At 40.4% G+C, this 21221-nt stretch overlaps 1 protein-coding gene across 1 annotated transcript in view; it reads right to left on the bottom strand.

Moving 5' to 3' along the window:
* Positions 1-658: 658 nt before the first annotated feature.
* CDKAL1 (CDK5 regulatory subunit associated protein 1 like 1) overlaps positions 659-21221 on the bottom strand; it is a 1139765-nt gene continuing 1119202 nt past the window's right edge. Inside the window, exon 16 of the mRNA XM_069730862.1 lies at positions 659-3942. Within this exon, the coding sequence (XP_069586963.1) occupies positions 3748-3942 (195 nt within the window). The 3' untranslated portion in view covers positions 659-3747. The remainder of the gene's footprint in view (positions 3943-21221) is intronic.

The raw sequence follows: 21221 nt of genomic DNA, 5'->3' as shown, positions 1-21221 counted from the left end.
AGTTGCTGTGCGACCAGGACCTGCGGTGACGTCGCGGTCACATGACCGTGACGTCACGAAGGGTCCTTCTCCCACAGCATCTTAGGAACCGGACCGCCGGGTGCAGCGCCCAGGAGATCCGGACATCAGAGGGTGAGTATAACCAATTTTTATTATTTTTAACATTACTATTGATGCTGCATATTGCTGCATATGCAGCATCAATAGTATAGGCGGAAACCCGCAGCGGAAAACGCGGAACAAACCGCGATAAATCTGCAGGGAGAACCGCAGTTGTTTTGCCCTGCAGATTTATCAAATCCGCTGCGGGAGAACCCGCAGGGACCCGACGCAAGGTGTGAACATAGCGTAATAGTGGTTGCGGTCCACAGACTTTAATTATCTGGAGGAATTACGGGTGTGCATCACTGCTATCTGTCTAATATGAAATGGTGCACAATTATCCAATCACATTGCCTTATATGTGAAGCAGTTAGACAAAGTGAAGGGTAATTCATGCACAGCCCAGACATGCCATGTCTAAATGAGGAGAAATTAATCAGCATTTGTCTTTTCTGGTTTATGTGGTGGAGCACGTTCCTTCACCCTGCCCTTAGCACGAGATGCTTGAGAACACAGCTTTCCATGCAATGTTGTAAATGAAAACATAACCACAAAATTAATAGTTTAAAGATTTTTATTTGTGTGCAGAAATGTTCAAGTCAAAGGAGAAAGGCAGCTACATGACAATAGGGCATAAATAAAGGAACACTCCAGCCAACACTTATAAACAGTGCCAAACCTAGAGTATGGCTTAAGGGAGCCCAGCGTAAAACACAGGGATGTAACGATCTCCGAAGAATGTCTATATGTCATGCCTTAAATCCCCAGCCCTTACAACAGATGAAATGTACCATTTATTTTTCCCCAGACTTTAATAAATCATTTAAAACAAAACAACTAGAATGCAACGGAAACTATGCAGTTCTATTCATACTATGCTTTGGAAAAAAACACAACTACCTTTCTCAAACCTCTACTCTCTTACTACATTTCTCAAACCTCTATATAGAAAGAAGAGGAATGATTTATTTTACATAACCTACCTCTTAAAGGGGATATGTCACTAAGTTTTTGCTACCACATCTGAGATCAGCATTTTGTAGAGGAAGAGCCCCCGATTCCAGCAATGTATCACTCTACCAGTTCTCTGACTGCTGAGCTCTGTACCCCCACCATTGATTGATTCTGTGCATAGGCAGAAAGCTGCCAGTCAGTGGTGGGGGCGGGGATACACAGAGCTCATCAATATGGATGACTACGTGGCTGCAGGTTTACTAGTCCTTTAGTGGTAATCTCCTGCTAACAAAACAGTGATTTTATCAGAGCTACAGCAAGCTGCCCCGTAAGTGACATATCGCTGGAAACAGGATGTCTGTCTCTACATCTCTCTCTCAGATTAGGGGGCAAAAACTTGGTGACGCATTCCTTTTAACACAATCAAGAGATCCATTATACATTTCTCAAGAATCTATATCAACATGATTAGAAAACACTTGAAGACACAACTGTTCCAGCAACTATTCCTCTTTGCGCTATCATTTAAACAAACCTGTCAAAGACAGGAAATCAGCAAAAACTGAAAATGTAGCTTTAAAAAGATAGAAGAAAAAGCAGAAAAAAAAACAATAAAAAGGAAAAGTCAGGAGATTATAGATATTGACACGATTGTTGTAAAGGCTGTATGGTAACTACTAAATAATTGCAATATCTCAGAAAATCATCCATCCTTCGATTTTCATGAAGACTATGGAAAAGGGTGGTATGTAACCCTAGTGGAACTCCCTAATGCTGTGGAGTATTATGGCAGTCGTAGACACTAGATGTAACACAGAGATTATCACTTTTAAACTGACCTTTGCAGGAGATACTACTAAGAATGACATCTTGTGTCAATATTGGTGGAGGGGAGGTTCACACGTCCACAAATCTGTACAAAAAATCCACTGCATAGTTCAGCAACAGGAGAGTGGAATAGATGTTAACAAGTTTCATCCACTAGTTGCAGAAATCTGTAGCACTTGTTTTCTGGGGATTTCATCCTTTGCATCGCATTGGATGAAAGCCACAAACATGGGGATTATGTAGCAGACGTGCCAAAGAAAAATACACAGATATATATATATATATATATATATATATACATATATATATTAGACTGCAGTAAGTGTTACCATATGGGCAGTCATTTTGGCTCCCACAGTGGGGCCAGCAGCAGTCTCAGAGGAACATTTTATGTACTACATAGTTCACATATATTGGGACTAGAAGTCTGAAAGACCAAGAAAAGAAATCCATCTAAGCTAACTAGTCAGTAAAAGGTGATGCTGGTTGGATGGATAATCATCAGTTTATGACACAACCAAAGTTACAGATTTACATAAAATGTCACTAACAATAAAAGCAGATTGTACTTATAAGCATAGCATAGGGGAATATCAAGTTAGAGGGAAGACTTAGCAAAAATGCAGTAGCCAGTGGTCCGAGGCTCCAGACTTGTAGGGCTGTCCTGCTTGGCTACCAATGGTTCATACATGGCTGATCACAGTACACAGCCTGAGCAGGGTAGCAGTGAATGTTGATAAATGGTGGGTTTTAATCTTAGGTGGGTTGGAGATGTAAGCAGAATCAATATGAATGGTATTCTTAATCAGCTACAGAGGTAAAGTCCTAATGAGTTTTAAAGGCCCCCATAGACATTAGATGGCCGTTGGCCGAAGGATGCTTTGGCCGACCGCAATATTGGATGGTTCTCTCATACATCGGAGCAATCGTACAGCCAAGAAGGTTCCATACACATGGGAAATTAGTTTTTTGGCCTGAGAAAAGGCATATAGGGTCAATATCGCTAACACATTGGGCCTGATAGTCAAGACCAGCGTTGTTCATACTGGTCTTGATTAGGAAACGGACTGAAATCAGATGCTCCTGAATCATGAAGAATGATAAACCCCTTTATGAATCAGGAGCACTAGATGAGTGGCGGACACCTCTGTATGCGAATCCTCACAAATATTACACCAGCCACTGCTGGAGAAAGATTTGTGGCATAGCGAAGGCAGAAGCCTGTTTGATGAGAAGCTGTCACCATGCCCTCGTTCTGCCCTAGCTCTGTCTATTTTATCAGAGATGGCCAAAAATGACTTAAGAACACCAAAAGTCATATCATTTTAGCACAGCCTACCATTGCACCAAAATTTTGTGCATTTTCAAAGCAATTTCTGCCAGAATACAGGGGTGGAAATTTGATGAATCAGCCCAGTATATTTCTTTAAGGCACTGTATTAAGAAGACAATCTGCAATAAAATAAATAATTCTAATGGAGCATTCTAACTATGCGAGCCTCATCCAGACAGCTGAGAGCCATATTACTGCTCTTTACAACACTTCCCTTGGGCCTGTATATTGCACTGAGGGCTTTCCTCCGAGGGGTCAGATGGTAATACTGGAGGCTGAAACACTACCAAGTATACACTATGATGCATTTCTTGCAGTGCATTCATTATAGAAGCCATTATGTGTAAATATCGTGCGCTGTACACTCTCTGGATGACTTTCCAGCCATTCTTCATTTCATATATACAATCTGCTATTTTTGTTAGAAGTAAATACGGTGTATTAACAACTTATCAATATAATAAAATGAGAACTCAACAATACGGTGGATGACTTAACAGAATGCATCTCTCCAATAACTATCAAAAAAATTAATTTCCTAAAATCCCACTTTGACACATCTTTGCCCCTAGAAAAGCAAGTATGACAGCAGAGATGGCAACAATAAAGTAAACAGTCTTCTTCCATTCCTTCTCTCCCCTTGACGTTTGCAGGAAGGTCTCGCCACGCTCATCAGGGGGCTTCACTCTTGAACTGGAGCCATTGTTCAGCAAGGACTTGCACTCCTGCAGAGAAAGTGATCAGCATGTTATATGCTTGCAAATTGACACATTGTAGAAAACCGAGCATTGATCTGCTGCTTATTCAAAACCCACATGTCAAAGGAGGCTGTGAATTTCTAATTACACAACAGGTACTAAAGCGCCATTATGGAGAAGTCAGCTAGAATTTAAGAAATGGGAGTCCAACATATTACATATGTTCATAGAACAACACTTAGTATTGACATTTTGGGGGAAGGGTCATTGACTTAATTCAGGCAGCTAGAAGGATATAAACTGTAGGACAGGAAGGAACTTAAGAAATAAATGGTAATAGAGCAAACAATACAATGCTGAAATTTCCATGAAACATATTGGATAAATGACCTGAGTAATGTATGTAAAAAGCAGGCAGCTCCTGCACCCACCTGCAATGTGGATGAGAACACGGAGCAATTTGCGGATGTGTCGGTCTGCAAAGTTTACTGCTCATCTGAACTTAGCATTAGTTGGATTATACAATTTGAAAGAACAATTTTTATAAAGACGAAGTGTACGCAATGCCAAGTTACAGTTTTATGAGTCCAGATTTAGCTGAACATTCTTTCTAATTTTTGTCTAATTCATGCCATGGGTGGACGTAACCTTAGGAGTCCATTGGTGCAGACTAGTGATGATCAAACGTGCTAGGACAAGGCTTTATCCGAGCACACTCATGTGCTAACCGAGTGTCTTCGGCGTGTATGAAATAAGTTCTAGTCCTCGTGCCTGCATTTCTCGCGGCTGTCCGACAACCACGAGACATGCAGGGATTGCCTGTTTGTTAGTCAATCCCTGCATGTGTTGTGGCTATCTAACTGAAGTAAGAGATGCAGCCATCAGGACCAGAACATATTTTTCGAGCAAGCCAAAAACACTCAGCACCTGAGCATGCTTGAATAACGCCTTGTCCTAGCACATTCGAACATCGCTAATGCAGACCTCTATCCCTGTGATGTTTATGCGCTTACAAAGCATCAATATGAGGGTAAAACAAGGCAATAGAAAACATGAGCTTGCAATATATATTATTTCTAGTATCCAGAGCTAATTTGATTTTTTTTTTTTACATTTTCCTTTTTCCTATTTGTTGTTATATTAAGAATTCTTTCAACATTCACAATCTTGTAGGATTTACCACCAAGTAACCAACTCAAGAGCCCAGAGGACACACATGGCTTTTGAATTAACATTTACATGGTTAATGGAGTAGTCTCATCCGTGCTAAGTCCCATAATCCTCCACCTGGGTGACATTGACTCTAAATCACACTGTGCATTTCTTAGTAGCAATTAGCTGTGTCTGTTCATTTCTTGACTTTGATATTCTTTCCTTCAACATGCTAATAACTGTTTACCTCCAAGAAATGCTGCATCTGTGTGGGGTGATGGGGACAGACAGCACAGAGTGTTTTTGGCTATGGATTTGGATGTGGTGTCTGTGTCGTGCTGTTCCGAGGAGAAACTCACAGCTTTGCCTTAGCGTTGTTCTACAAATTAATTTTCCTTCACATTTCATTCAATCAGGACCCAATGTTCATTATGTTTGGAGAGGGGAAGAGTGAAATTGCACTTAAATGCTATTCAGCTGCCTCCAGAAAGCCTATTAAGTGAGAATTCCAAGATTTGTAGGAACATCAAGCATTTTATTTTTCTCTGCGACTTACACTGTTGATTTGTTTTAGTTTCTGAATGAGAATTATGGCTGTAACTGTGTAGTATGTGGACTTGTAAATTTATTACAATATTTCCTCCACACTAGCACTGATTTTTTAGCTCATTTATTAGACACTGTTGAAATTGATACGATTCAGTCTTGAATAATATGTTTCTCTATTAGTCGATTATAATAATGTCTTATGATGCCAAATGAAGCAAATACCATACAAAGAGCTCAGAGTATTACCAACATTGCTTGGTTCCTTTAATAATTACCGCTACCGGACACCAGCTCTGACAGAATAATGGAGGAAAGGAACTGCACCCCAAAAGGCCCATGGAGATGCTAAATTAGGCCGGGTTCACACTGCGGTAACAGCAGCCCGTTCAACACATACAATAACGGGCTGCTGTTAACGCAAGTGCCGGTATGGCAGCGCGCTAGCGCAGATAGAGAATCTGCTAGCTCTATCTGCGCTAGTGGTGACAGACCCAGAAACGCTGCAGCCCGCATCTCGGGGTCCGTCACTCAATGACGGCACATCACTAGCAATGCATCCGAAATAGGGATTAATGGCGTTAACGGACGGCGTTGCATCGCATTATGCCGCGGTGTAACGTAGTCCGTTTAACGGACGCGTACAACGCAATGTGAACCCAGCCTTAGGATTTATTCATAAATCTCATATCCATAGCGTAAACCGCCATTAGTATAGAAAGAAAAATAACACTTCGGATGAATACCCTTCATCAGATGCGTCTGTTGTGGTAAATGCTCTCAATACTTGGTCCTGGTTTGCCTTTGGGGAAACCCACCCCATATCTTGGACCTCTCTAATTTTCAAATAATGAAACAAGTCTGATGAAGGGTACTTACCTGAAAAGTTATGTTTTTGCTATACTGGCGGTGGTGTAATCTCTGGGTGAGATTTTCTGAATAAATCAGAATGAAGCATCTCCATATGCCTTTTGGGGTGCAGTTCCTTTCTTCCACCCACCATTCACTAGTTGATCTACAGGAGCTCCAAAGGAATTAACACAACACACAAATTCATACCATCCATTAAGGGTTTGCCACCTACCCTATTGATTATTACAAGCTCTGACAGAATATTGATGAACAGCAGCTGATCAGTGGCAGACCCTGTTGGGAGTCATTGGAACGGCGCATTGGATGACTATAATATACTTTTCTTATTTTACTCAGGCAAACACAGTTAAGAAGATGTTGACCAAGAACTGGAAAACCCCTATATTCTTGCAGTGAAACATCTGTTTCATCTACAAGACCACAAGGCAGATGGTCAAGCAATTGTTACCATCCAACTTTCATGTCTCCCCTATTTCCTCATAGATTGTAAGCTTGCAAGCATGGCCCTCTCTCCTCTTGGTATCTGTTAATTTATGTGATTATTGTTATTTTGTAAAGTATTTTATTGTCTGTGGCGCCCCCTCTAAAATGCAAAGTGCTGTGGAATATGTTGGCACTATAGAAATAAAAATAAAAATATTATGGTCTCACAGTTTTTCAGGTGAGACAGCGGTTTCTTTGCAAGATGAAAATGATTGTGCAGGGAAACAGTGGAAAACTTTAGCAGACTTTGACTGTTGTAATTTCAGCCACAGCATGACCAACCTTAGTCTTTAAACCATCAACCATTCTGATAGCTCGGAGGGTCCAAAATATTCATATCTACAATACTTAGGGAGCCTGAGAATATTAGCAAGCTTCTAACATGCCTCATTAATCAACCTATTCAGCTTTTACGTTCCTAAGTTGATTCAGCTCTAAGCTAACATACCAATGAACAGCGCGACGCTCTTACCTTACATGACCTTACTTTAGGATTCAATTCAGATTCCCCATTTGTCCAGCACTGTCACTTCTTAATAACTGTTCCCTTTACTTATAGTGAAAGCCATATATATACATAAAATGCACAAGAAAGAACACAGTATTTCTTATCTCCTCACATGACAGTATATGCAAGTTGAGTCAGCGCTAGACAGACTTCAAAGCACAATACAGGCTCTTTTTCCCATAACATGGTTGTCTGAAGGATATTAATATGAGGAAAAATACATCTGATCAGAGTTTTGGATGATCTGTTTTTGAAGTGATTTCAAAGAAGCTCTCAGCTGGAACCAAAGTCATCCGGCACTAGAAACCTGTCATGTGTCTGCTCGAAAATTATTTAACTTTCCCTGTCCTCACAAGCGGTAATGGCATTCTTTCTGTTCAAAACGCATGTCTTATTAGTTGCCAGCACAAATGCCAGCTGAGAAATTTCATGATGGGGAGAGCGGCGTGTGACACTACAAAAGAGCCATGAAACTAAATCTGTGTTACAAAATTTCTATCAATCTATAACAGAAAAAGAAAAAAAAACATTCTATTACACGCTCTGGTAAAACCACAGGCAGAGTAGGTGAGCTGACAAATGCCAATTAAATACCTGGTAAAAAATGTGATACTTTTGAAATTAAAAAGATTACAAAATCCAAAAATCCATTGCAGTGTCACAATTTGTTAAAGGAAGTGGACACTTTTGAAACCATAAATTGCCTCCACAAACAATTTAGATTTTTTTAGGATTTTATTTTTTCCTCTCCTTTTCCAAATAGCCATAACTTTTTATTATTATTATTATTATTATTAATATTTTTGCACTGAGAGACATGAGGACTTTTTTTTTGTGTGGGGAAAGGTTGTAGTTTTAAAAGTATACAGTAAAGACAGAACTCTTCAAGGAGGTTCCAAAAATACAAAGTTTTTTTATTGCTCCATACAAGTAATCAATAGTGATGGTCAAACCTAAAAGGTCTTTAGAATTTTTACAATTTTTGTTTATATTTTGTTTGATTGCCTGTGGTATATCCAGGAATTACCGTACACAGTATTGCTGTGAAGTAAAAATTACATCAGCTCCCTGCCATAGCATCATTGGTGAGATGTTGGGCACCCTAACAAATTATCAGTCAGATCACGTATTTATTATAGCTGGCATCTGCCCTTTGTAGAGCAGGCTCCCCAAAGTCCGTGATGGGCTCCATGACATAATAGTACGTCAGAGCGTAAAGCGATGAGCCGTCCAGTGTCTCAAGTAAAAAGAATACATCTTTGAAAGTCAGGATTAAAAAACTTACTGTGTTCTGTATACAGCTTCTATGAAGACCTATGTGTCTATCAGGATACATAGGATAAATACCCCAATCCCTATGCCCCCTATTCCACTAAAAAAAGGAAGAATAAGAAGGAAGAGAGTCCTATGACTTATGGATTAACCTTTGCCCTGGGCTTGTTTGTAGTGTGTAATCGTGAAGACACATTGGGTTAAATAAGAGCTGTAAACAAAAAATGGTATTATTGTTTTAACATTTAAAGTTACCGTCCACCATAGGATTGAAAAGTGAATATATATTTCATTGTCATTCTCCTGCTGTGCAATTGAAAGAAGGTTAGTCTTGGTTTAGACTTTCTATCTTGGAAAAGGAGGAAGGAAGGCCAACCTGCACAGAAGAGCCACCAGGCTGAGAATGAAGGGCATGGGGTACGGTCACAATACATGAGAAATGTAAAGTTACTTTTTAATCCTAGCGTGCAGGGTCACTTCAATCTACTTTTGCAAAGTATTTATTTTTAAATTTTAGATCAATCAGAACAATTAGAAAATTGGTAGCAAAAGTGGGCATATATTTTGAAGTGTGAAACAGATTGAAAACTAATTTCTGTTTCATATAAACACTATTTTAATAAAATGTTGTGTGTATCTTACTATGACATATGGGAAAAGGTTCAGTTATTAATCTTTACATTACAATTATTTCAGGCTTTGTGATTTATATAACAAGTTAGCAGTTATTTCTTTTAAGCATGTGCCTCTAGATCTAAGGGCATAAGGCTCAGGGAAAAGAGTCAATGTAACAGGACTAACATCATATAGAAGTAGAAAATAAGCAAAAACAACACAATCTAAGACATACTGTAAGTAAACACTAAATGCTAGACTTGTGGACTGACAAGCTAGATCCTATCTCCAGGCACACTGCAGGTACTGTGTGACCAACGCACGTGGTGGGAGCTAATGGCAAGGGATTGGCGGTAATTACCCTGAATAACAAACCAGCTGTAATTTTGGATTTCAAATTAGAATAGTGGGCACACACATGAAAGGCTTACATGTCTTTATGTGCCTTCTGTGTAAGATAAAATAAACCTGAGATATTAAATGAATTAAATTGCTGAAAATAAGGAAACATAAATCAAACGCAATCATGGAACAAACTGGAAGATAAGCAGGAAAGAAATCCCATATTAATCTGCTAAATAAAAGAGAGAACACCACATTTTCTGCCTCTGTGAGAAGGGAGACGGCTCCTTTCATCTTGTTTTGGCAGCAGCAAAATAAACACCAGGCTTTGCTAATAAGGTATATTATAAATTATTAAACCGCTCCCTCCATGATCAAATGCATTTCAGATTATTTTTCTGAATAATTCTCCCCTTCTGACTGCCAGAAGAGATACATTTGGTGGGCTCTTATATAGCTATTCATTGATCACCCATCTTTGTGAGGCTCTTGTCTCACACTTTAACGGCAGAGCATGAAAGAAAACACATTCACATCAAAACCTCAGCTCTGGCATCTGCTGATCACAGAAGAGTTCTCTCCTTCCTAAGACTATGCTCCATGTTAGTCAACAAAGTCCTGATAATGCACCCCTGGTGAACTAGATTTTATGATATTTTCAGCAGACTGAAATATTCAGCATTTTTTAAAGTTTGTTTTATTGACTTACCGTAATAGTTTACCTAAAGTTGCAGAGATCTACGGGACTTGTATTCATGACCTATAGACAAGGTTTTATTGTGTAATATCACTGTATTGGGAGATGAAATTATGCTTTTTTGATCAACCGAATAATGACTAGTAATTTCGATTTATACACAATTCTTAACAAGGTTGTTCAGTAAATCGAAAAATATTTTTAAAGGGCTCAGACTGGTATAAAAATAGATGTGATACTTGCCCTTTGGGTGTGTCAAAATGGTACCAGGAAGTGAAGACAACGAGTGAGCAGACGGGAAGTGTGAGGATGGTTATTAATTCTTTTATTTGGCTTTTTTTTTTTTACGATCTAAGCGCTTTAAAAAAATCCACTATACAACCCATTTTATTACTTTTATGCTTGGGACCACAGTCTCAAACATTACAGCTAGTAATACACTACACAGTCATTGATTAAAATCCTACAGGGCACGTAAGGTCACCCTGCGCAAGCCAGCACATGTCCAGGCCAATTTGACTTAAGCCAATGACCATCTGTATGATCCAGAGGCATGGGAGAAGGTCATATGGTAAGATGAGACCAAAATTGAACTTTTTATTATCAACTCCACTCACCGTGTTTGGAGGAAGGAGGATGAGTACAACCCCAAGAACAGAGTCCCAACCGTGAAACATGGTGAGGGAAACATCATATTTGGGGGTGCTTTTCTGCAAAAGAGACAGAACGATTGCACCATATTGAAAGGAGGATGGATGGAGTCATGCACTGTATCATGAGATTTTGACCAGCAACCTCCTTCCCTCAGAAAGAGAGTATTGAAGATGGGTCATCCCTGGGTCTTCCAGCATGACAGTGATCCGAAACACAGAGCTAGGAAAACTAAGGGGTGACTCCATAAGAAGCATTTCAAAGGTCCTGAAGTGGCCTAGCCAGTCTCCAGACCTGAAACCAATAGAAACACTTTGGAGGGAGCAGAAACACTTTGCAGGGAGCTGAAACTCAATGTTGTCCAGTGACAGCACCGATACCTGAAAAGATCTGGAGAAAATCTGTATGAAGGAGTGGGCACAAATCCCTGTTCAAGTGTGCGCAAACTCGGTCAAGAACTGCAGGAAACGTCTGACCTCTGTAACTGCAAACAAAAGGTTTCTGTACCAAGTATTAAGTTCTGTTTTTCTACTATATGAAATACTTATTTCATGAAATAAAATACAATTACTGTATATACTCGAGTATAAGCCAACCCAAGTATGAGCAGAGATCCCTAATTTTGCCACAAAAAAACTGTGAAAACTTAATAGCTCGAGTATAAAGGTACCTTCACACATAACGATATCGTTAACGATATCGTTGCTTTTGGTGACGTTGCAACGATATCGTTAAGGAAATCGCTATGTGTGACAGCGACCAACGATCAGGCCCCTGCTGTGCCATCGTTGGTCGCTGAACAAAGTCCAGAACTTTATTTCGTCGCTGGATCGGCGTGTGTGACACCGATCCAGCGATGTCTTCACTGGTAACCAGGGTAAACATCGGGTAACTAAGCGCAGGGCTGCGCTTAGTAACCCGATGTTTACTCTGGTTACCATCCTAAAAGTAAAAAAAACAAACACTACATACTTACCTACCGCTGTCTGTCCCTGGCGCTGTGCTCTGCACTCCTCCTGTACTGGCTGTCAGCGTCGGTCAGCCGGAAAGCAGAGCGGTGACGTCACCGCTCTGCTTTCCGGCCGCTGTGCTCACAGCCAGTACAGGAGGAGTGCAGAGAAGCAGAGCGCCGGGGACAGACAGCGTTAGGTAAGTATGTACTGTTTGTTTTTTTTACTTTTAGGATGGTAACCAGGGTAAACATCGGGTTACTAAGCGCGGCCCTGCGCTTAGTTACCCGATGTTTACCCTGGTTACCGGCATCGTTGGTCGCTGGAGAGCGGTCTGTGTGACAGCTCTCCAGCGACCAAACAGCGACGCTGCAGCGATCCGGATCGTTGTCGGTATCGCTGCAGCGTCGCTTAATGTGAAGGGGCCTTAAGCCTAGTGTGGAAAATGCAGCAGCTACTGGTAAATTTCAAAAGTAAAAATAGATACCAATAAAAGTAAAATTAATTGAGACAACAGTAGGTTAAGTGTATTTGAATATCCATGTAACTTTTTTGTGCCGACGGTGCGCCAAAACACGACGCATCCGTCGCACGACGGATGCGACGTGTGGTGATACGTCGCAATGCGTCGCTAATGAAAGTCTATGGAGAAAAAAAGCATCCTGTGGGCAAATTTGCAGGATGCGTTTTTTCTCTCCAAAACGATGCATTGTGACGTACAGCAAACAACGCTAGTGTGAAAGTAGCCTTAGATGCTCCATACAGACATTTGCCTCATATAATGATTCACAAATTCTGATTATGGCCCCATAAGATGCTCCATACAGATATTTGCCCCATATAATGCTGCACATGGCCCATACAGATATTTGCCCCATATAATGCTGCCCATGGCCCCATACAGATATTTGCCCCATATAATGCTCCACATGGCCCATACAGATATTTGCCCCATAAGACGCTCCATACAGATATTTGCCCCATATAATGCTGCACATGGCCCCATAAGATGCTCCATACAGATATTTGCCCCATATAATGCTGCACATGGCCCCATACAGATATTTGCCCCATATAATGCTGCACATGGCCCCATAAGATGCTCCATACAGATATCTGCCCCATATAATGCTGCACATGGCCCTATAAGATGCTCCATACAGATATTTGCCCTATATAATGCTGTACATGACCCCATACAGATATTTGCCCCATATAATGCTGCACATGGCCCCATACAGATATTGCCCCATATAATGCTGCACATGGCCCCATAAGATGCTCCATATAGACATTTGCCCCATATGCTCCATATTAAAATATGCTCCATATTAAAATATGCTCCATATAATCCTGCATAAAGGTTAATAATGGCCCCATAAGATGCTCCATAGACACATTTGCCCAATATAATGCTGCACAAATGCTGATTATGGCCCCATAAGATGCTCCATACAGACACTTGCCCCATATACCGTAATGCTCCACAAACGTTAATTATGGCCCCATACAGACACTTGCCCCATATAGTGCTCGCAAACCTTATGGGCCCCATACAAATACTTCCCCCATATAGTGCTCCACAAACGTTAATTATGGCCCCATACAAACACTTGCCCCATTTGCTGTTGCTGCGAATAAAAAAAAATCACATACTCACCTCTCCGTCGCTCAGGCCCCGGGCACTTGCTATATTCACCAGCTCCACATTCCACCGATGGGCGCCGCTGTGTCTTCCGCGTCCTTTGCACTGACTGTTCAGGCAGAGGGCGGCGCGCACACTAATCGCGTCATCGCGCCCTCTGACCTAAGCGTCACTGCAGAGGACGGGGAAGACGCAGCGGCGGCCGGCGGTGGAACGGGGAGCAGGTGAATATCACGCACTGCCCCCGTCATACTCACCTGCTCCTGGTGCGATATCCCTGGTTCACTGGCGCCGGCAGCTTCTTCCTGTATTGAGCGGTAACATGGTATCGCTCATTACAGTAATGAATACAGGAAGCTGCCGGTGCAAGAGAACCAGGGACGTGCAAGGACCGGGCCAGGAACAGGTGAGTATTATTACACAGCTCCGCTCCCCCTTCCCTGACGACCCCTGGGAATGACTCGAGTATAAGCTGAAAGGGGCAATTTCAGCCCAACAAAATGGGCTGAAATTCTCAGCTTATACTCGAGTATATACGGGTATGTAAAAATCATACAATGTGATTTTCCAGACTTTTTTTTATGATTTTGTTTCTCACAGTTGACGTGTACCTAAAAATAAATAAATGTAAATATAAATTACACACAATTCTTTGTAGGTGGGAAAACTTGAAAAATCGTCAATATATCCAACACTTATTTTCCCCACTGTAGCTATATAAAATGCACAACAGCACACTACTTTGAATAGTAACATTTTAATCAATATCTGACTGAACGCAAGAACGATTTCCAAAATTCTGACAAGTCTGTTTTGTAGAAAATTTTTTTTACCCAAAGTAAGGTTAACACTATAACTTTCATTACAAAATCTTCAGTTGTACTCAAATTAGTTGATGCAAAAATGAATACACACCACAGCAAAAACTACTACATCTAGCATTGTGTATGATCTCCATGATTTTTAAGGATAGCGCCAAGTAATCTAAGTACGGAATGAACAAGTCAGTGACATATTGCAACATTTATCTTTATCCATTGTTCAAAAACAAACTCTTTTAGAGCCCGGGTGCTCAACTTTTTACAAATGATCCTACTGGACATAAAGTAGCTTACTTCCAACCTCTTGTATAACATCTAACTTTCATTATTTAATGACAAAAGTAACTTGGGCTCACTTCACTAATTTTAAACAGTCAAATTATATTAATACCCCAATAGGGAACTCCAGCACATATTGCATGTACAGTCACCATGTCGAGTACTAAGGGTAACATTTCTCCTTGTGGAGGATAACAGACCAGCCTTGGCATGCAAATGTAAGGAGGCTTATTCGCCGTGCAATGCTCCTCTGGGAAATTGAATATGCAAATTGCTTCTTCAGAGAGCACCACTTGTTGGAAGCAGCAATCCTACAAGTCACTACTGACCATTTAACGAGTTTTGAAATGTGACTTGGGATAAAAGCCAAATGAGAATCTCAATTTGCAGACACGGTGTGTCAGGGCCAATATGTCACTCTCTACAAGGAGAAATGTTACCCTTTAGACCTCTCAGCTAGCCAAATCAGTTCCCATGCTTTGCACGTATGAGGGGCATTACACCAAAACACTGTCTGCAAATTCAGATTCTTATTTGGCTTTTATCCTGAGTCATATCGCAAAACTTGTTAAAGGATTGATAGTGACTTGCAGGATTGCTGCTTCCAACAGGTGGCCCTATTGAGTTCAAGACCTCTTCCTCTCCGAAGAGGCAATTTCCATGTATCAGAGTAGTGATAAGCAGTATTAGTAGCCAGGTTAGAAGCCCATGACTGCAATATTATTATAAGTAGTTCTCAATAGTGACACCATTAACCAGTGTGTGACAGATACTGGCACGCAAGTTATAAGGTCTTGCCTTTACCAGGCTTAATAAGGAAGCTATCTTCAAGCAACCTTCCGCCATGTAAACAAATTAAACCCACACTTGTTGGGGTGCTAATGGATTCACTGTTGGAGTCTGACAACTGTTTAGGTGTCAGTATTTACTGCAGCATAGGAGGGGTTAAATGGACAGTATTGGAGTTGATTGATTCAGGCTGTTGCAGTAGTGCTGCTGTATGGTATAGCTCAGTCATGGCAAACCTTTTAGAGACAGACTGCCCAAACAGCATCCCAAAACCCACTTATTTATTACAAAGTGCAAATATGGCAATTTAATATGAATACTCAGGTTTTTGTCTCTGTTATAAAGTCCCCAATTGTGGTATAATGTCACCATTCATGGAAAACCTCCCACAAGCTGGTATAATGTCACCATTCTTGGAATATGTCCCCATCCTAGTATAATGTTTTACATCCTGGAATAATATCCCCCATGCTGATATAATGTCCTCTATTCTAATATAATGTCCCCTATTCTGATATACGGTCCATTTTCAGGCATAATGTCCCATCCTAGTATAATGTCCCCAATTCTGGTATAATGTCACCCATTTTGTTATAATATTCCCTTTTCTTGTATAATATCCCCTGTGCTGGTATAATGTCTCCATTCCTGGTATAACGACCCCATTCTCTTATAATGTACCAATCAAGAAATAATATCTACCATCCTAGTATAATGTTCTATCTTGGTCCCCTTCCTGGTCCCCTTCCGTTGTTCTCCAGAACATTTTAAAAAGAAACACACTATTCTATTCACCTTCCTGCTCTGAAACTGCACAGACTCCTCTTATGTAGCAAACAAAGGAGCCGGCACATGAATTCAATGTCACTACCTTGTGTCACTGGCAAGCCAATGTCTGCTGCCAGCCTCTGATTGGATGGAAGCGAGTATTGCTACGCAGGGACCCAGTAGGTCTCTGCGTCACAATAAATTTCACCAAACTGTGCATCCGAGGATGCAGATCCAGGTGAAACTGGCGTTGGAATGCCCCCCTCCTGCAGAGGCTCAGTTGCACCCTTTGCGATAGCGAACGCTACACCCATAGATGCTGGAGTGACGATGCATGTGCCTACAGAGACGGCTCTGACTGGCCCAATCTGGCACACATGCCATAGGTTTGCAGCAACTGGTATAGCCTATCCCGAGGAGTAGAGTGAGCATCTCCGATGGATCATGTGGGCACAACTCAAGTGGCATGACAGTGTAGCATGATGAGCTTACCTACTCCCCTATAGAGTATTATAAGAAAACAATACAGTGACGGGCTAAATCTTAGGACTCCACATTAAAAGAGGCCTCTCCAGAAGCCTACTCTATAATTTTATTCAAAATTTACAAAAAAAACTACATGGGTCAAAACTAATCTGAAGGCAAAAGCATTTTTTCCCCTTTCCAAAGACTGTAATATTTTAGCTTAAACATATGAAAGAAGATCGATGACGCTAAAACGTGGTGAAATGGTTTGGATTGAAATCTGACATAAGAACTACCTCCACCCAACAGAAATCCATAACATACTCATGACTCAGGATATACATTGCAAATCAATCATGGCCATCAACAAAAACCAATTATCCAGATCATGCTATTTGAGCGCATTTTCAAGATATTTATTTGTGGTCAGTGATTGAGAACGTTGGCAGCAAACTGGTACATAACTGGTTCTGCTCTCAGCTAAATGTGAACGCAAAGGAGTCCGGTGTAGATAATGCTAAATATTTGGGCATCTTTCATAAAATTCATACTTCTAATTGGGGAACACAATTTGAATGTGGCAGATCCAGAGCAGCAATGTAACAAGGAAAATAGCTGTGGTCCAATTCCATTAACTCTTTCTAGCACTGCATGCATCTGGGCATCAGAAATAATGATGAGGGTGTAAAAACATTAGCAGTAATGACAAGGAAGATTTGCTTTCTTTCACAGTTATTGATAATCGATAAGGGGAGAATTATGGGAGCGTGACAGTTTTATGGGGTCATCTCGCAGATTATGTGTAAAAGGAAAAAAAAAATCTATAAAACACACACACTTTGCTCACTATTTCTTTATTTTATAATTACCGGGACACTCGGTGATAGGTGTTGCCTGACAGGACCCCGAAAACTGGGAAGCGGAACTAATTAAAAGCTATCGGTGGCACTGTAGCCAGTGACAAGCTCAAAAAGGTTCCAACTAAGTGACTAATCATTTTGTAACCTTAAGACTACATCAGCAGTGGACAGACCGCGGACAAAACACTGCTTTATATTTTATGCTTTCCTGTATAGCGCCATTAATTCCACAGCGCTTTGCAGACATCATTATCGCTGTCCCCACTGGGGCTCATATTCTACATTCCCCAACGATATGTGTGGCCCCCTTTCCCCTGAGCCAGAACTTCATATATAGTCCCTCCAGAGCTGAGTGGAACTCTCTGCCACTATTCACACTAGGTAGGTTTTAATATTGGAGAGTGTAGTTACTGTCCCAATTGGGCACACCTTGCCGCAGTGGGACAGCTTTATGCTTTTTTTGATCAAAAACAGTGTTTTACTAAGAACCCTATGTTAACTCTTTTTAATGCATTTGCTTTTTTACTTATTTTCATTAGGGTATATGCACATATTGTTTTTTCTTTGGTTCTGTTTGTTTCCATGGCCAGTGTGAACATGCTCTTACATCATGCATGTTTTAAAGTCATACTTCGGGTTAGTTTTCTGTTTTTATTTCCCATCAATATGTCTTTGGAGTGTGGGGAGAAACCTATGCACACAGGAGGAGAACATACAAACTCCTGCAGATGTTGTCCTTGGTGGGGTTTTAACCCAGAACACTAGATCACTGTTACAACAAAAAGCATCTAATATCCTATGGGTAGGTTCAGATGGCGATGTTGGGCAGGTGGTGTCAGCATTGTGAATGGGTGCCGGAGTCGCTTTCCACTGCATTCATTTTTCTGGTCCAAAAAAAGGATGAGAATAGTGCATGGTAAATCATGCAGATGATCGGTCCACGTGGAAAACTGGGCATGTGCTCTGGCTATAATGGGTCCGTGGTCCACATATACAGCACCCAAGACTGATTACATACTAAATTTCAGTGTGTAAACGGACCTGAACTGACGATTTTAAAATCTACAGCATGTCAATTTCTCTAAAATGGTAAATCTGCAGCATAATCCATGTTACACATGTGTGGTGCTACCCTAAATTAGTGAACCTTTACCTGAGAAAACTGCATTATACATAAAGAGTAGTGCTTCCTCTGACAACCATCGCTATAACTGTAATCTACAGTAAGAAGATCTTGTGGCACAAAACAACTTAAGTTGCAACATTGCGACTTTTGGCATTTTGACACCAGTCCCAGTCAGCAATGGCAATATGAGCTGAGCATGGGAGGGACGGGGCATGGTTACACCTGTCTGATAAAGTCATTCATTCACTTTAGTGGTGGAAAAAGTACTCTACTCTCTGACTACAGTACATTTCTGCTGCTAATTCAATAATTGGTGTCATGCCGGTTAATGAATTGGGTGCATCTTACTCCAGTGGCTCCATGAATCGGGCCTGTTGTGTTTCACTAATATGTCCAGTACGAGTGCAGCTCTAATAGAGGTATTAACTTTAAAGGGAACTTGACAGCTGATACATGCTGCCCAGTCCACGGCGGCATGTATCAGACCATGTCTGTATGATTTCAGCCAGGTATGTTTAAACTCTGAAATGATACAGTCTTCCGGAAAATAACACAGTCGTTCAGGAAACCAGTCAGGTAGGTCCCCATCGGCCCAGTCTGTTCCCCATACACACATGCAGGGAGAGACCTGTCAGTCACAGTCAGTGGGTGGGAAGAAGCCAGTCTTGGGCCAGTCCTTCCATAATGAACATTACAATGATTTTTTAAAATGATTCCTTTTATAACTTTAACATCACTGAATAAAATTTAAATATACAGTACATATTTTTGATAGGTTATGACATATCTAGAAAAAATGCTTTTACATGTTTTGTGGGGTGTCTGTAGAGCATTACTGTAGTGATAATGGATCATTTGTTTATTTTGATATTTCCAGTTGACTGTTGTTATTACAAATGTAATAAACTTTTTTTTCCGTAATTGTTTTGAAAATGACCTTTTTTCCCACTCCTAAATATTTTAAAAGTATTTGAAAAGGACTATCAGTGGCTTAATGTGTCTAAAGTAGAAGGTATTGCTTTTAGAAACCTCGAGAAACTAAAAATATTTGGGCTATGTAACACCAGTATCATTTTCTGTAACACCTGTAACAGTCCAGTTATGTTTTTGAAAAAAAACCAAAAAAAAAACCGAAATTATAAATATTTAATATTGTAGCATGGGATCTTAACTACAACTAGTAAAAAAAAACCCGAAAACATAATTATTGTCCAGTTCACAGAGTTCGGAGCTAGGCCTATTTTTGGTAACACCCAGTTTAAAAAATTATTTCACTGCTATTAAATAGAAACCGCAATTTCACCAAATAAGCTGAAAATATATATTAACCCCTTCATGACCCAGCCTATTTTGACCTTAACCCCTTTACTCCCAAGGGTGGTTTGCACGTTAATGACCGGGCCAATTTTTACAATTCTGACCACTGTCCCTTTATGAGGTTATAACTCTGGAACGCTTCAATGGATTCCAGTGATTCTGACATTGTTTTCTCGTGACATATTGTACTTCATGACAATGGTAAAAATTCTTTGATAGTACTTGCGTTTATTTGTGAAAAAAACGGAAATTTGGCGAAAATTATGAAAATTTCGCAATTTTCCAACTTTGAATTTTTATGCAATTAAATCACAGATATATGTCCCACAAAATACTTAATAAGTAACATTTCCCACATGTTTACTTTACATCAGCACAATTTTGGAACCAAAATTTTTTTTTGTTAGGGAGTTATAAGGGTTAAAAGTTGACCAGCAATTTCTCATTTTTACAACACCATTTTTTTTTAGGGACCACATCTCATTTGAAGTCATTTTGAGGGGTCTATATGATAGAAAATACCCAAGTGTGACACCATTTTAAAAACTGCACCCCTCATGGTGCTCAAAACCATATTCAAGAAGTTTATTAACCCTTCTGGTGCTTCCCAGGAATTTTTGGAATGTTTAAATAAAAATGAACATTAAACTTTTTTTCACAAAAAATTTAATTCAGCTCCAATTTGTTTTATTTTACCAAGGGTAACAGGAGAAAATGGACCGCAAAAGTTGTTGTACAATTTGTCCTGAGTACACCGATACCCCATATGTGGGGGTAAACCACTGTTTGGGCGCATGACAGAGCTCGGAAGCGAAGGAGCGCCATTTGACTTTTCAATGCAAAATTGACTGGAATCGAGATGGGACACCATGTTGCGTTTGGAGAGCCCCTGATGTGCCTAAACATTGAAACCCCCCACAAGTGACAACATTTTGGAAAGTAGACCCCCTAAGGAACTTATCTAGAGGTGTGGTGAGCACTTTGACCCACCAAGTGCTTCACAGAACTTTATAATGCAGAACCGTAAAAATAAAAAATCATATTTTTTCACAAAAATTATCTTTTCGCCCCCAATTTTTTATTTTCCCAAGGGTAAGAGAAGAAATTGGACCCCAAAAGTTGTTGTACAATTTGTCTTGAGTACGCT

This window comes from Ranitomeya imitator, chromosome 6 (genome assembly GCF_032444005.1).
Source record: "Ranitomeya imitator isolate aRanImi1 chromosome 6, aRanImi1.pri, whole genome shotgun sequence".
Classification (NCBI taxonomy): domain Eukaryota; kingdom Metazoa; phylum Chordata; class Amphibia; order Anura; family Dendrobatidae; genus Ranitomeya; species Ranitomeya imitator.
This window is presented reverse-complemented; position numbering and strand designations above follow the sequence as displayed.